The 18723-nt window shown below is 38.4% G+C and overlaps 1 protein-coding gene across 2 annotated transcripts in view; it reads right to left on the bottom strand.

Moving 5' to 3' along the window:
* The window catches only part of tsnare1 (T-SNARE Domain Containing 1), a 265495-nt gene that overhangs the window by 47616 nt on the left and 199156 nt on the right, over positions 1–18723 (bottom strand). For both annotated transcript variants that reach the window (XM_033999014.3, XM_034917187.2), the window contains exon 10: positions 15464–15546. In XM_033999014.3, the coding sequence (XP_033854905.2) occupies positions 15464–15546 (83 nt within the window). The remainder of the gene's footprint in view (positions 1–15463; positions 15547–18723) is intronic.

Here is an 18723-nt window from a genome sequence, read left to right as displayed (position 1 = left end):
TGCTGCTCTAGAAAGAGTGCAAAGGAGAGCAACCAGAATTACCCCAGGTTTAAAAGGCATGTTGTATGCAGACAGGCTAAAAGAATTGAATCTATTCAGTCTAGAACAAAGAAGACTAAGTTGTGATCTGATTCAAGCATTCAAAATCCTAAAAGGTATAGACAATGTCGACCCAGGGGACTTTTTTGACCTGAAAAAAGAAACAAGCACCAGGGGTCACAAATGGAGATTAGATAAAGGGGCATTCAGAACAGAAAATAGGAGGCACTTTTTTACACAGAAAATTGTGAGGGTCTGGAACCAACTCCCCAGTAATGTTGTTGAAGCTGACACCCTGGGATCCTTCAAGAAACTGCTTGATGAGATTCTGGGATCAATAAGCTACTAACAACCAAACGAGCAAGATGGGCTGAATGGCCTCCTCTCATTTGTAAACTTTCTTATATTCTTATGTTCTTATAGCTGTGAGGAGGAATCCCAGGGATAACAGGATAAAACAGACATTTGCAAGGGCAAAACATTAGGGCTCCATGGAGAGTTCAGGCTGTTCTTATAAACAAGCAGAAACAGATGCTGCCTCATTCCTTGCTTTGACAGGGTTTTACTCTAATGGAAAACTTGCATATTAATTTTAAAAAAAACTACACAAAAGTTACAGTACTAATAAGAAACAACATATGTGGGAGCTCGCTATTATAAATTAGATCTAGTACAATTTCACTTCTCTCCTAATTATTGTGTAGTGTGTGTTTTTGTTGTGCTTGAACATTTAAAAAAAACATTTCCGGCAGAAGAAAAGTCAGCAACATGTGAGGACACTCATCTCACAGACTCCCTCTGTGTTGTCCTCCTTCTCTTCTTCCTGTCTCCATCTCTCTCCCATTCATTCCTCCCTAGTTTTTGCACTCCCTTGCACCTGTTCTTGTTTTTCTTTTTCTTTGCCATAATGTGGCCTTGCTCTGTCTCTTTCTGATTCCTTTCTTTTGCTTGTTTGTTCACACTTCCGTGTCAGTAGTCTCTTTCTCTCACAGTTTATTAATCTACTCCTCTGCTGTCTGTCTTTCACACTTGACCAGTTATCTTTTTTCACTTTCTCTTTCTCTCTCTCTGTCCTCCTCCTCCTCCCACCCTCTCACTACTTCTCATTTTTTTATCTCTTTTGTCTCTCTGCTGCTTCCTCACCACCCACTCTCTCACTCTCTATCTCTCTCGCCCCCGTCATGGAGTTTCAATGGTGTCTAAGCAAAGCCAGAGCGCAGTGTGGGCTAGCATGGAAACAGGATGACAATTGCTGGACTCTGAGCTGGAAGCAAACACTGAAACTCATCCTGGCTAACTGTGCTGTGCCTTATACCTGTTCTCTACTGTATAAAGCATTGGACGCTGTGTTACAGGAAAAATAACAGTGGTTCCCTGATAATAATAAGAAAAGCAAGCCCCCTCTCATTCAATCAGTCAATCAATCAATATATTTATTTAACCAGGTCAAATGGAAAAAAAATTATCATATACAATGGTGACCAGGCCAAAAAGGCTCAAAGGCAGCAGAAAAATAAATCAATATTGTCATAATGACATAATGCATACAACTGGAAACGTGTAATTACAAAGTAATGAAAAAGAGGAGTGTATAATGCAAGTTTGCTGAAGATTGGTGCAGAATTAACCCTTTGCAGGCCATATATTAAGTGTGTGTCAGGCTCGTCAGGTCCAATTTATTTTCACACGCACAGTTAATTTTAGACGCGCTGTTTAAAAGTATTTTTTTTCCATAATCAAGCGGGTTTAAAAGGCCCTGCATATCAACAAAGCACTCACTAGGCATCTCCAGCCCCGCCCCACCCTTTTGTTCGCTACAGCTTTCACATATGCTAAGAAATAAATAATAATATCAATATAATCAATCATCTCCTGATCACTCGTTTTATCACCAAACTCCTCAATAATGCGATCCAAGTCATTATTTTATTACTATAACATCTCAAAAAAGCTCTGCAAATGTCTGTGATATTCTCTGTGCGCTGATTCAGTAACAGCCAGCTTGTTTCCTTATGGCCACTGTTATCTGATGCAAGGAGCAAGTATGACTATTCATGAGATCCGCCCTTTTTTTTCGGCTTGTCTCGGCTCCTGTCGCTCCCACTCGGCCATTGAATGGTTTTCTCGCCTTTTTCCAGAGCAAAAATGACTAGAAACCTGTTTTTTGCGACATTGGACCAGATAGGAATAATTGCAATGTCGGACCAGGTCTGACAATGGACCGCAAAGGGTTAAGGGAGTTATAGAGTTCACCATGCACAGTGCGACAGACAGACACTATCAGCATATACAACAGCAACCCTTTTTTATTTGTGTCAGAATTTAAAACACCTGCTTCTTTAAAAGTGAATCAAGTTGGGCCCAGCTTATGTCTCCCAGTATGATCACTCTTAAGAAATTCAAGAAAATCATCTCAGAGGATGGGACTTTGTCAGTAGCTTAATGGAACATCCTTTACAAATCACTACATTGTAGCAGACCAACAAATTGTATATCAAAAAAGGCAGACTAATGGGTCTTCTCCAGTGATTAACCTGAGCTATTTCACCAAGTGCTTGTGAGGAGGCTGCGTGGTCCAGTGGTTAAAGAAAGGGCAGGTGTTGTGACTTGGTCTCCCAGTTCATGGCCTGTCATTGACAGAGTGTGTCTGGTTATACCGTCTCGCCAGGTTTGAAATCGCTGGCTGTGAGCACCCAAGACGGTGATCCACAGTACGCTGCCCTAGTCCAGCCTCCAACATGACGATTGCACGAAGGCGCTTCTCTTGACAGACGTGGCATATTGTTTTTCTCTATGATTTTTATTGTTTTTATTCAAGCTTTTATTCAACAGCTGAAATCACTCCATATCCAGTGTCCAATCAACTGTCTCACTAATTAGGTGATTAAGTGCATGTGCTTCAGTCATAGTCACTCAAGCGTGTCATGATCAAGGATGAATGATTGAGTGATTAAAAAGAAACCAAAAACATTTTGTCATTGTCCATCATTTATATACTTTATTCTTTTTTTTTTAAATGAATGTGTTATGATATTGATAAGTTTCTTTTGATGCTCGGTATAGATACTCTATGTGGAGCTAATGTGGTGTAAAATAAGTAAAGCATGTGAAGGGATTGGCTCCTTTGTACAGCTACACATTTGTTTCATAGACAATAAGGGAAAGTGCAATTCTGAGATTTGATAACCCCTGCGATGCAGTCCTGGGCCTCTGCACCACAATTGTGATAAGCTCCACTGAGGGCTCAATTGATAGTACTAAAAACCCAGGTGACAGACATGAGAGACTGCTGAATAAACCCAGTTCACACCAAAGTCTTTTTGTAGCCCACAGCATATTTTGGTGATATTAAAATACAGTACTATGTTTGAGGATCTTCTGTATGTTGTTTTTCCACAACCAAGGACTAAAGTTACAAAAGGCTTTTCTTACTAGGTTTCTTGGATCGCACCTCCAGATTAACTTATCTAGAGCCTGGCAAACGAGCAGAGCAGGGCGAGTGATGGAGTGCCCCACTTCCATGCTTTTACGAGTGCAGTCCTGAGGGAGCGGGGAGCTGATGATGAGCAATTCTGTGCTAGACTGTCTGGACCACAGGGCATGGTCTACTGCTTTAAACTTGAGATCAATTTGACGCCCCCCCCCCCCCCAACAGGAAGCACAAGTGTTGCAATTTGAAGAACTCCACTGCTATATTTGTGGACACTTAAAAATAAAGGATGGCTATTGCAATGGCCAAACAACATTGGGATACTCAGACCTGGTGTCAGCAGGCAATGATTTCAATGTGTTTCATCTCGTTTCTGCTTATCATAGATTGTCTTCTATGGCTTGGAAGGCTCTTTTAACCTCTGTATTTTTGCAGTTTTTCCATGCTTTTCCCATGCTTATATTAAGCATTTACCATAATTTACCCTGGTTTTCTTGTTTTTATTTTAATATGTTTTACCATACCTCGCTGCTCTTTGCAATGCGTACCTAAACTTTACCATGCTTTCACTGTGCTTTATTACACTTTGCTATACTTATACTATGGGGGACTGTGGCAGGGCGAGGAGCCCTGCAAATGAAAAGGGGGCAGGACAAAGCCCTGCCATAAATGTATTGTTTATTTTTAGAATGGGGTACCCCTCTGACCCTGTGCAATTTATTATTTTGTATTTTTTTGTTGCATTATTATTATTATTATTATTATTATTATTATTATTATTATTTATAATAATATGACAACGTAGCCGTGTTGTTTTGTTATTGTTTTATTAATGTGACGGCAAAAAGCTGTAGGTTTTGTTTGGCAGCGTGGATGGGAAGCCCCATCCACAATTTAAAAACCTTGTGTGGCCATCTCCCAAATTATTATTATTATTTATTTCTTAGCAGACGCCCTTATTCAGGGCGACTCACAATTGTTACAAGATATCACATTATTTTTACATACAATTACATTATTTTTTACACATTACTTTTTTTTAAATACAATTACCCATTTATACAGTTGGGTTTTTACTGGAGCAATCTAGGTAAAGTACCTTGCTCAAGAATTCAGCAGCATTGCCCCCCACCTGGGATTGAACCCATGACCCTCTGGTCAAGAGTCCAGAGCCCTAACCACTACTCCACACTGCTGCCCTTAAGTGATTCATTTGTTGCTAATCGGGAGATGGTCACCTGCATATAAGCCTGCAGTTCTCTGGGTGGGTTGTTCAGAGGAGAGAACGGAGCGCGAGAAAGAGAGGAGAAAGAAAAGAGAAAGAAACGAAACGAAACAGAAAGTAAAGTAAAAATAATCTAGGAACAGTGAAAGCGATTTGCCCAGCCTGACCTGGATCATTTGTTTGGTGTTTTGTGTTCATGATTTTTGTTTTTGTTAAAACCTTCATTTTGCTCTGTGAGCAGTGTTTTTGTTTAAATATTTATTTTATTTTTGTTATTTAAATAAACGGCGCGCCTTTTGCACCGCAGTATTTTTGTTTGTTTTCTTCCTGCATTCTGGCCTGACGTCACCACTACAGCCATCTTGTCATATGTGGTGTCCAGTGTGGGATCACCAGCGCCTCCTGGACTCAGGCCAGAAGAGGTACTTCAGGTGGTTTTTTTTTCTCCAGCAGCCACAGCAGCATAAGAGGTGGTGGTCCCGGTTTCCAACTCAACTCAGGAGCTACCTCTGCCTCCACCTTCACCAGGGGAGAAGTGGAGCTCCCGCTGCCGCCTTCATGGCCAGGAGCTCCCCTCCCGCCGTCGCCTCCCGAAGGTCCGCTGCTGCCATTGCCTCCCGAGGGTTCGCTAATAATCTAGGAACAGTGAAGGCTTGACCTGGATCATTTGTTTGGTGTTTTGTGTTCGTGATTTTTGTTTTTATTAAAACCTTTATTTTGCTCTGTGAGCAGTGTTTTTGTTTAAATATTTATTTTATTTTTGTTATTTAAATAAACGGCACATGCCGCGTCTTTTGCCCTGCAGAACTGCCTGTGTGTTTTTTTCCCGCGCCTGGTCTGACATCACCACTTAGCCATCCTGTCACAGGGACTTATAAGGGACAGCACAGTATAACATGTCAATCTCGCTTTCACCATGTGACCTTTTGACTGGAATGCACGCATAGGCTCAGGCTCCGTCCAGGCAGTTCTCATTTCTCCTTTTAACATTAAATATTTCCATTTAAATATATGTGAATATACAAGTGTGATTTTAAATAGGTAATATATTGAATATTAAAGAATTGAATATTTTTAATTACCCAAAGTACATATTTTTAATTGCAGCTACAGTAGCTGCTCTCCAGTTCTAGTTTTCTGCCACAGACATGTGAAGGCTAGTGATCTGATACCTTGGACCAAGTTTCCATTTGCTTCTCGCAATACATACATGTGCACTAGATGGTGCTGGTGGTTACAAATATAAAGGCACTTTGACTGATCTAGGCTACATTATATATATATATATATATATATATATATATATATATATATATATGATTAGAACCACTGAGAATGATTGTAAATGTCATACAAATATAAGGGAGCAGTAAACTAAGAAGCTTGGTAAACAGTATTAACATACTAATACTGATGGTCAACCACAAGCTCCCAGAGAGACCAAGAGTATTGGTCTCTTCAGAGACCAATACTCTGTCTGTAGTGCTAGAACACCTACAGTTGAGACACAACTTTATTATATTAACTTAGTCAGCTGCTGCCCACGGAGAGCTCATTACAACTTGTCAAGTGAAATCTCAGCTAGGATTCTATGGTGAGCCAGACTGGTTGATTGATGGTAGTGTAGGTTACTCCACCTTCATGAGGACGATTCACCACTGCAGAGCCACTTGGGACAAGCCTTTAGAGGGTACCACTTCCATCTGCTTCTCCTTCACATTTATGCATTTTACAAACCCTCACTGACACCTATTATTAGGGGACTGACGCTATCAATGATATTACCATTTAAAGACAGCAGGCAATGCTGGTAATCCTGTACATCACTGCAGGAGCCGTCATGTTGCAAAACTTTTCAAAACCCCAAAGATACTGAAGATTTTCAATATGATATCTGCCAGTACAAGATATCATCTTGAAGAATGAGACAATTATAGGTGATGTCTAACCATGCCAAATTGTAACAAATATCGAACATCCCTAAATAAAGCATATCGTTCAGTGAGTGGATTGATACAGCTGTATCTCCACCATCACGCAGGTTTGACACAAGTATATTTTTGTTTTCTTAACCTCATAACAAGACTGCTTGTGGGAAATAAAACAGATGGATGTGGTCGTCCTGCACCTGATCTATAAAGTACGCATAAGCGTAATGCATTCATTTGTCAGCTTTCCAGCAGAGTCATAACCCTGCACCTTAATAATGATCAGAAACACATTTAATTATCAGCTCTGCGCTCCTTAATGATCAAAAGCACACCAATAAAGACACTCAATCCTGAGCTCCCCAGCACTGCCACTGCCCCTGACCTTGAGGAAAGCTGCATTCTGTTCTAATGTTAGCCCCAGGTGCTTTCAGACATGGCAACAAGCAGCAGAAATAGGAGACCCATCAGCCTCTATGGCAAAGAGTACATTGAAATACATTTTTTAAAGCCTTAGCTCAGAGAATGATGGCTTCTATGACTGTTGTACACAAAATCCATTACATTCTCCAAACTAATCATTCTCCAAACTAATCAGCAGCACTAAATGGGCAGCTAACGGTGTACATTTTAATTAAAAGCAGCATGATTCTAACCAAGGGAAATGACTGCCTGTTGACTCGTATGAATCATATAACCCATGCACAGAAGAAAAATAAAACTTTCTACCTACTTTGTAAAACTTATAAACCATAAAAAATATAGTACTGTAGTATAGTTTGGATTTACCAAATCATAAGCAGTTGTATATCAGTGTGTGAGAGAAATACAATGATTCTTGGTTGTAAATCTCCCTCCCGACCTATGAGGGCACTAAGTAGCGAGAGCAGAGTTCCCTGGATGGGCTGGTCTGACAGTTCTTTCCCAGGGTTCAAGGGAAGTCGGCCAGCCAGGAGGGGGGCAAGACTCTGTTGCAATAACGCATTGACCCGGAAGGGAAAACGACGTGGCAGCCGCAGATTGGAGAGGCGGTTGCACTCGTTTACCAAGGGGTCATGTGTGTCAGCATAAAAGGGGACGGAGAATCGCAATCTGTTCCTTTGTTTTGGTGACTGTATTGAGACCGGAAGGACCTGTGTTATTGTATCGTGAGTGTTTTGTTTTGTTTGTCTAACTGTTGCTTGTTTGTTTGTTCCGGATCTGTCGCCAGAGGCCAGCACCCACCCGGAACATCACTGCACTAAAAAGCACACTGTATTATATATTCACCACAAGCACTACTGCACACACTAAAGGACTGGTGACCATGTATGTTTTGTCTCTGTGTGTGTCTATTTTTGTGAATTTGTGTGTTATTATTTGGGACTACCCTGTGCATTATTTATACAAAGCAGTACCAAGCATTGGATACTGCTTGTATTTCATTATAGTTTCTGTTGATCAGTTTCGACCGTTGGATTATAAATAAAAACAACCATCATATCACCAGAACTGTGTTTGTCTTTGTTTGGAGCACTGCATCAACTCTACACCTGTGCACTATAACCCACTTTGCCACACAGTATTACACAGGATTCAGTTGTTGGTAATGACAACACAGCTGATGGGTCACAGGGTCTTCTGTTTACACAAATAACACATTTCATCAGCTTTCCTAATTCTTGGCCGGGATTTTTAAAGCCTTATTTCCTCACCAAATGCCCAAGTAACATCACACCAACAGCATGCTCTTTTTCCTCTGCATACAGTGGACATGTAGAAAAACTCTAGAGAGACTTTATGCTGTATGCACACTCAACCTGCTCCAACACTCACTCCTATATCGTACAGTTTCAGACACAAAAACAACATTTTATTATTTTTCAGAATTTCGATATGAACATTATCCAATTGTGGGCGTTATAAGCAGATTCTAAAATATAAATGATCCTCTGTCAGAATGATTACATGTCTTAAAGGAATACTTAATTTGCTCTGAAACTGCATAATATTTCATTTTTGTATCTGTGTATTATCCCATGATATGTGTTAAGCATAACATAATACTGTTTCTGCTCTCATGGATATTTTGGCATGTGTAATACTGTATTGCCACCAGCTTACAGTATTTATCTTAGGAAGCCTGATGATGAGGACAGTATAAAAATAACCTCTGTGGACTCGAGGTGTGCATCTCTAATTCTCCCCAAAACAGTTGTCCAATATTATCTTTTGCAAATATTCAACAGATTCGTTGTTTCAGGGGGTAAGACTTTTCCACTGCACTCCCCTTTGGTCATTTTCATACTTCCTAAATGACAGTTCCAAGGTAAAATATGCTGGTGACTATTTTTAAAAATAATGTGTAAAAAATAATGTAATTGTATGTAAAAATAATGTGATTGTAAGTCGCCCTGGATAAGGGCATCTGCTAAGAAATTAATAATAATAATACTAATAATAATAATATCCAAATATCCAGGAGTGCAGAAACAGTAATACATGAAGATTAAGAACACATATCATAGGATAATAAACAGATATGTAAATTCAGAGGGTACAAAGTATCCCTTTAAGCTGTCTCTTCACCCCTTTACAGTATTGATAACGCTAAAACTGCCAAGTTAGTCATACTATATTGTGTTCATTATGTGATGATGCTGTTTTCAGAAACACTCACATCTAAACTATCGTATCTATGCTACTTTAGAGACTGATAGAATAAAGTACTTACAGTACATTAACTTTTGCTTTATTTCTGTAAATTGAAAACAATACTAGCATCAGATAGTTCCAATTGTGAATCTATGGACTCATATTTTATAGGTAATATGCTATGCCTACTGGCTACCAATATGAAACTCTGAAGGCTTATTTTAATCTGAATGTAGCATGTTTCAAAGTGCTGTAATATGGATGCATTCACTGTATACTGTGTATGTGTTGTCCAGCTCCTAAACTATACCAGATTTGGCAAAAAGGCTTCGAAAGAGCTAATTTGAAGTTGTCACAGAGCTGAGTTAAGTAAATTAGATGCTGAAGTACAGATTATTGCTGCAGCCTTTGGCACAACCATTATCACAGCATGAAGAAGGCATTCCAGCAGCCTTCAAACAGCCTTCAAGACTGCTGACATAACTGCTGTGCTAAATGCTGTGAAAATAATGCAAAAACTGTGTATAGGCATCACACTTATAATTCTGTGACAGCTTCTGCTGTATTGCAGCTTTAAAAAAATGCACTCTATACACACTGCACTTTTAAACATGCTAGGTACAGCTTAAAATTATTATTATTAGTCATTTAAGAGACGCTTTTATCCAAAGTGACTTACAGAGTAGTGGGTGAACTATGCATCAACAACTGCTGCTGCTGCAGTCACTTACAATAGGACATCGGTTTTACATCTCATCCAAAGGACAGAGCCCAAGAAGGTTATGTGACCTACTCAGTCACACACAGTGAGTCAATGGCTGAGCCGGGATTTGAACCTAGTAGCAAGCCCTTTTCTTTAACCACTGGACTATTCATAACTTTTTAATTACTGTTTTAGGGAATTATTTTGATAAATTAAATCAGGTTTGTAGTTCATGAAAACTGTTTTAGAGAGGGTTAGGCACACTTTTACGATCATATGTTTTGTAAACTGTAAACTGCATAAAAAAATATTTCTACTTTCCATGTCTTCTTAATGGACTCATCTGAATTTGACTTGCATGAATATAACAGGTAATTTGACCAGTAGCATGTCTGCTTAACTCTGTGAAACGTTATCAGTTTTTAAATAACATTTATAGAGATCACTAGTCTAATGATGGATATTCGAAATGTATTTGTGATTCCATCTGCAAAAAAAAAAGGAGAATCAAAGAGCCAGAGATTTGTCTGAAGTGACAAAGAAAATATACTGGTATCCCAATAAAAATATAGACCTATGTAATATATTTAATATTTGTAAAAATAGCCTACAATTTTACGTAAATAGCCTTACACAAAATAGTTTTTGCTATTTACAACTAGAAATATTCTGCGTAGAAATATTGGTGATTATGAATAATAAATAAGACAAAAGACAGCATTTGAAAAAAATATCAGTTTTGATTACAGCCTATTACCTGTGATGAATCTGCTACAACCTCAGATAGGCAAGATGAAGTTGGTAGCAAAATTAATTTGGACTGCATTGCAGCAAATCCAAATCAGCCTGCATCTGCAGTCGTAAAACATATTCTCAGCAATGAGAGCGCCGCTCACACCGGATGTGACGTGCATGCTGCCGCCTTGCTGACCCCTGTTCACACTAAAGGTGGCAAAGAGAAAAGTAGGTGAGTGGTTTATTATGACATCACAGACTGCATGAGCTGCATAGATGTCAGAATCGGGGGATTTTTTTAAATATATTTTAATATTGTACAAAAATAAAAAAAACTAAGGATTATTTTTACTGGGTTAATTCGTTGATTTGTTGGGGTATTCAAAGTTTTTTCTGTTAGCCATTAACATTTTACAAGAGGTGTGTAGCAACTGTTGCTACTTCAGCTCTTAAAAACATAAATCACTAACCTTTTCCAAAATTAACACTAGAAACCCTGCGGTGGTCATTTTGGCGGTTTTTTTTTTTAAATGTAATTTTCTCCAGTCGTGTAACACATATGGGGCTGTGCGTTCGTGTTCCTTTCTGTCCGTATGTATTAAATATTCTCACAAAGCTTGAAACACGCGTGTTTTACAATGTATTGGGTACTTTACAAAGAATGCATGGAGCAGAATTTACCAAGGCGAGAATATATTTTACAGTTAGCACAGGAAATTCGCAATAAGCATTTGGAACAGAGAGAAACTGCCAAGCGTGTACCCACAGCTGAAGCTGGCAACCCCGCTGGGGACAGAACAGAACTCTCTAGCCATACTCTGATGAAGGTCTATGAGGACCGAAACATGTTCATGTTTGTGTGCCTGTTTGTTTGAAATAAAATAAAAAGTTGAATTTGAACAGCTCTGGATGCTCGGACACATATCAGTTTTTCTTCCTCCATCTTGTTTGTTCGATGTGGGCTGTCTCACGAAGCGACGCGGCAAAAGTTGACATTTTGTTATCTCTTGCACGCCACTCCGAGTGCCGCCTTCAGTGTGAATGCCTTGATTGAAAACAATAGCTTCTGCATTGTCTGCATTTGGTGTGAACACCCCTTGAACTCTTAGTTTTCAAGCTGACTAGTTCTCCCACTATCCCTGGCTATATTACAGTGAATCAGTTAAGGGAGTACTTAGTTTTTAATGTGCACAAGCATGGTAAATGAAACTCTTAGATGTATCCAACATTTGCAGAGGGATAATTTCTGTATGAAAATGGTCCATGCAGAGAATAGCAACAGACCAGCTAAAACACCAAGACGATCCAAACCAGCACAGAATAGTAACCAGGTACTGTGTGAGCAAGTGGTTGCACAAAAATGTTTAAAAAGAAAAACAAATCTGACATCAAGTGAAATTCAGAATGAAAAATTACAGGTGCAAGCTCATTCATTAATACATACCATTTGACAGATTATTAAAATATTTGCAATTACTGTTGATGGCACACAGGATATTAGTGGAGCATGAATCACTATGTATGAGATACATAAACAAATAACTTTCTCGTCTATATGAATCATCGCAATTCTACAGGAAAAGTTATTGCAGATGTTTTACAAGATTCTCAGCTGCCCCTATCTTGCCTGTGCGATCAAACATATGATGGAGCTTCAGAAATGTCTGGAGCCTATCATGGATGTCATGTGCTTTAGCTCTTTACATTCACTGTGGTGCACATTCTTGCAATCTTGTCTCATCCAACTGGGCCTCTGCAGTTGCAGTTATCAGAGATGCTCTTCAATGGGTTCAAGAGCTCGGCAACTTATAAAAGTGCATCAGTAAATATAAGAAAATATTTTCAGCTGTTGCCAGCAATGAAAATTGTTTTTAACACACTACTCTGAAGTATTATCAAGCTCGGAAGAAGCAGTGGAGCAGATTATATCTGACACAGCTTCTCATGCCAATGGCTTCCTTGTGAGATTTCAAATGGGATCAGAACTACTGGGATTGCACATGGCTATGCCTGCTTTAACACAGCTGGAATATCTAAATTGATCTTTACAGGTTTCTTCTACTTGTACTGATGGGATGTTGGAAGCAGTAGATGCCATACAATGTGAACTGGATGCAGTACGCAATAATGACTTCTTTACTGAACTGTTTGAGACAGTGAACGAACTAATCAAAGAGTATGACTTGATACAGCTAACAATTTCAAGATGTTGTAAACCTCCAGCAAGATTTACTGGAACCGCTACAGCAAGTTCTAATACTCATCACTACATACCTCAACATAAATTACACATTTCTGAGCACATCACGCCACAGCAACATTGATCACTGTCGACCACAGTACATTGAGTATGTTGATTCTGCAAAAGCTAGAACATTACAATGATTTGACAGCAATGACCTTAAGCAGTACCAGGCTTTAGAAAACGTACTTATCCATGCAGAGAACAATTACATTTTAGACAACTATTCTGAGCTCAATGATTCAACTTAGAATGTTTAAACAGCAGAACCAGTACATATCAGTTGCTGAAGCTGCAAAAATAATGTGTGACAACACACAACAGAAGTCAGGAGACTATTCCCACAGGTTGAGCATCTTTTACATGTACTGCTAATTTCCCCAGCATCTTCAGGCCACGCGGAGCACAGTATCAACAGCCTGCATCGGTTGAAGACCTAGCTGTGTAGCACTATGACTCAAAGCAGACTGAACTCTATGGCAGTGGCAAGCACAAAGCCATTCTTGACCAGATCAATCCAATTGAATTGGAAAAGAGCTTCAGTTTCAGATGGGACATAAGGAAAAATCTTTTGGGGAATTTTCAGGGTGATGGATTTTTAAATTACTACATCCACGTGTAATATCAAATGTAAATAGACATGAATGTTTGTTTTTGGTAACTAAATGTTATAAGTTGTAAATACATTATAATTTTGAAGTGATTCTGTATAATGTTATTACTTATGGTAATCATATTTTCCCCCACCCAACACTTTACAATTGAAATCGTTGCCATTGGTAACACACCTGCAGTGTGCTGAGCTTGTCTTAGGCTTGTATTAAAAGTTATTTTTCCAACTGAAAATGGACCTACTGTGTGCCAGAGTGATAGCCTTGCATGCCACTCTTGGGACAGGTGTTATACGCTTGCAACCCTTCAAAACCCATTCCCCAGTGTCCTAGACCAGGACATCACCACTGCACCACCGCAGCTACATGAGTAAACACAGCTAATACTGAAGCATTACAGACAGTTTAAGGTTTACTGGAACCAGGCGACAATCAACAGCAATTAGTGTTAACAAATCATCATTAGCCCAACCTTAGCCTAATTCATATTTATTACCAGGCAGCTGAGAAAATTATAGGTCATTATCATGATAATCGTTCCTCTTGCTATTGCCTGGGTAATGGATTGTGTATCCAGACCAATACAGCAAAATGGAAATCAAACACAAAAGTCATCAGTAAAAAAACTAAAGTAAACTGTTTCCTCCCATTTTTCTCAGAACCTGTTCAGATGATGTTTGTTGTAATTGTACCAAGCTGGCCAAGGTTATGATTTAAAAGGGAACTGTAATTCAGTCTTGGGACGAACAATACTCTGTTCCACTAAGTTGCTGATCTGAATCATCAGAAAAATAATTGTTTACATAAAAGCATCGATAAAAGAAGCTCCTGAGCATTGTCTGAATGGGATGAATGGAATGAATGGACACAAGCAAGTATTTGGGTGCATGAATAAATGCAATATACATTTATACAATATCTTTGTATACCTGAATAGTAATTGCCTCCTTTAAATATATGCAAACTAATGAGGAAGATGTCTTAAAAGTACAGTAGTATCCAGAACTTTATTCATTCATTTATTATCAATAGGTAGAAAACAATGTCCCATCCAGTTGTTCTGCATTGGTTTTGGTTTTAAAAGCAAAGCAAAAGGGCCTGAGTAAGGTGAAACTGGTTACAGATCCCACAGTCAGTCTGCATTTATTCATCTGCGCCAATACTTGTTGAAGGACAGTGACAGTTCTTCTGTACTATCAAGATTCTTTTTTCTTACAAAACATGAATATCAAGCTAGGCTTGCTCCTTTTCAACGTTTATTTTTCAGAGGCTCACAAAATACTGCAATGAATCACTAACCTTTTAGAGCATCATATTTATTTATGAGTTGACTCAGGAAACCTCATGACACCTGTTATTTGTGCAACTGGTTGCAGGCTTTACTACTTCATGCAATAATTAGTGTTTGCAATGTTTGTTTCTGACCAGCAGCTGTCTAAATAGGGCAGAGATATCCAAGATGGGAAAAATCACAGCGCATGAAACGGATGCCAATCATACAGTACCTGACACTTTCCTATTTTGTTTGTGTTGGATACCAGTATCTCCGCCCCACTGAATCACGACGAGTCGCCAGCTCACAAAGATCTCATAAATTCAAAGTTTGTAAACATAATAAACATTACAGAATTTTGTAAGCCTCTGAAAAATGAACATTAAAAAGGATCAAGCCTAGCTATGAGTTTGAGATACTACATTTTCTGTAATAAGCTAAGCGGTAGAGGCGTGGTGTTTCATTTCATTTGCCCTGGCTGACCATTTGTGGCATGTCAGGTTTATTTAGTTTCCTATTTTATTTTATTTATAATTTGATATATTTTTTTCTCTATATAGTTTTGTGCATTTTTTTTCTAAATAAAAAACAGTTTATCACAAAAATATAAAAGAGAAGCTTTGCCAACTGCCAAACTAGTTACCTGGTGGTGACTGGCTTTTGCAAGTTCTTGATTGGCAGATTCCACGTTGGAGGAAGTTGTCTGGATGTAGTCTTCGATGCTATCTGGAGAGAGCAGAGATACATCAGATTATACCGTTCTACTCTTAGGTCAAAAGGATTCCAGCCTTATGTAATTTAAGTAATTAACAGACTATTCAGATAGATTTTGTAACACTGTAATAACATGGTAATGCCACTGTAATAATTGCATAACTACTAATTACTTATAAGATAACTACTGGTGGATTCAGTGTACAATTACATGGTGTTAGTGTATAATTACATCAGGAAACAACATTGTTCATAGAGCCATTTTCCTGTAATTACACAGTACCGTACCTACCAGGTAAGAACAGGAACCATTGGTAGTTACCCAGTTAGTACAATGTGATTGCATATCAATGCATGGTCTGCAATCTGGTATATTCTTATGCTAGATAATGTTGTGTACAGGTGTCAGGAACAGAATGTATGCAGCTTAATTTAGTACAGTCTGATGTTGGACTGGATAATAAGAAGCTGCACCATATAGAATAATGATAGGACTAACTGCCTGTGACAAATGGGCACCAAAACCAATAATCATGAATAAAGCAGGGCAACCTGGGTCCAGAAATTAACAGTACAAGTTATGGACATCGACCATGGGTTGATGTGTGGTAGAGAATATAATATGGAGTCAATATAAAGTCAACATCAGATGAAAACAACACCCGTTTTTTATTCAAAACGATTATAGCTAATTGAAAAAAAAAATCTTACTTGTGCAGTATTTGAAGACACATAACACAAATTATATCTGGTAGCATACTAGGTTGAAGGAAGCCCTGGTTACATCTCTTTCAAGTAGACTTGCACTTCCTTGGTCATTTCATATGAAAATGTAATTTGTCCTGACACTTTTTTCCTGTCATTAACGAAACAATTGCTTTCATATTAACTGACACACCAGACATTTTTTTTTTATGATTTGCTATAAAATAGCTTTTTTCAAAACTTTACATTTCTATTGTGAATGAAAGTGCCTGCAGGTAGGATTTGTGGAATTAGTTAATTACCAATAACCGCTTTATGTGAAGCAGTTGTAAATTGGAAGTATTTGTTCAGAGATTCAGCAGATGTTACTAGTTCAGGTTCCTTTACTCTGTTACATATTATTGTTATGACATTTCTCAATCATGATTTAATAATGTTTCTTTGTACACGACCCAGAAGAACATATTAACTGTGCAGTAAATCTGTTATTTTCAGTTTCAGAAAGTAATAAACTGTTTTGATTAAATGAACATATATGATTTGTTTGTCTCATACAGCACTATTCAGTTTTCAGTATGACTGATGGTTACTGGTTTAAAGAAAATCCAGTTTAGTTTATAGCAGCAAAGCAACAATATCAGATAAGGGAGGCGTACAGCTTAGAAATCATGCAATAAGAACAAATATTTACTTAATGACCGTTTTTTTTACTTATATTAAATCAGTGGAAATGGCTTTTAAACTACCTATATTTACTTTCTTACTATTGATTATATTAAATGGAAGCTTCAAAATCCTAAATTTAATTAACAATTCAAGACCATTTTTATCTCTTTGTAGATGTGTTTTGTAGAATACACAATTCCCTCGGCTGTTTAGAATAGCTAAGGGGTTCATTTGATCATCCTATACCCCACCATGATAAACAGCAACCCCTGGATTGCACCAGGCACTTTTTAGGGGATAATCCCAAGATAACCAAGCACAAATAGCTGATACAATCATGGGTGATTCACAAATTCTGTAAAATGCTCAAAAATATTGCTGTAGCTGTGGCTTACACTAGAGAAGTAGACAATAAGAGTCATTTTATATACTCATTAGCAGGCATTCTTGAGTTGCACATCATCATGGTCAGCAAAATGCAGCCCTGAGTTGTCTTTAGGACAGTTATTTTAGTCATTTGATTAGGAAATATACAGTCCAATGTTAAGCAAGAAAAAGCTAATTTGCAATATCAAAAGAATGTGAATACTTTTGCCAAAACATTAATTTTAAACTGGTACATTTTATTACAGTTAAAAATGATGACTCAGGCAGGGGCGAAATTACAGGCATTATTGCAGTGGGAGTAATTTTAACATTTGATGGTGTGGTAAAGTGGTAGCGGGATGCTATATAAATTATAGAAGGTTGGGTCTAAAAACCTCGGACTGTGATTAATTTATACTTTGCTTATTGTTTCTTTTGTTTTGGCCAATTGTACTTTGGCTGTCCACCACTAATGGCCGCGGCTGTGTGAAGGCTGTGGTGGATTGATAAGATTGAGTCAGACAGAGATTGGGAGGGAGACAAGAAGTCCCACCTCCTTTAAGAATATAAGGAAACTGGCAGGACTCAGTAGGGGGCGAACCAGGAAGTACTAATGAAGTAAGTGTTGGTGTGTCTAACACAAAGCTTGCAAAACCTGGACTGGATTGAGAAACGCTGAATCAGGACACACTGGAAGAAACACGGGACCGAGCAATTTATCAAAGCAAATAATGTGAGTACCACTTTGAACCTCACCCTTATATTGTTTGAATTGATAAACATGTGTGGTTATTAGTGTTTGTGCAGAAGACAAAACAAATGATATACAAAGCATATTGTTGTTTGGAAAAGTGTTTTATTATTCGGGACCCTGAAATACATAATTAATCAAAGGAAAATACAATGACTCAATAAAACAATAATACAATTGTGTTGTTATTTACTTGCTTGGCCAAGAAGGAAGCATGCGGTGTGGGCCTGAAAAACAATATTCTCTGCAACATTACATCTCACCACAAGGGGCAGTCGTGAGACATAAAACTGAAATACAATACTTACCTTTGCCAGTCCTTGGAGTCGTGGTCTTACTTATCGGATGGTCCTGAAAACTACTACACTCTACAAAACTGTGTCTCACCTCCAGGGGCAGTTGTGAGACACGATACTGGAAAACAATAATTACCTTTGCTATACCTTCAAAGTCTGGGACTTGTTCATTGTGTGGTCCTGGAAACAACACTGTGCAAAGCTGTGTCTCACCACAAGAGGCAGTCGTGACACACAAAATTGGAATACAATACTTACCTTCTGCAAAGCTGTGTCTCGCCGCAAGGGGCGGTCGTGAGACACAGAACTGGAAGATAGTTACCTTGGCCATATTTCTAAAGTCTGGGATTTGCTTAAACCAGGAAGTAAGGACAAACTTCTGTATACATAGTGTTTTGGTGGTGG

Source organism: Acipenser ruthenus, chromosome 4, assembly GCF_902713425.1.
Source record: "Acipenser ruthenus chromosome 4, fAciRut3.2 maternal haplotype, whole genome shotgun sequence".
In the NCBI taxonomy this organism is placed as follows: Eukaryota; Metazoa; Chordata; class Actinopteri; order Acipenseriformes; family Acipenseridae; genus Acipenser; species Acipenser ruthenus.
This window is presented reverse-complemented; position numbering and strand designations above follow the sequence as displayed.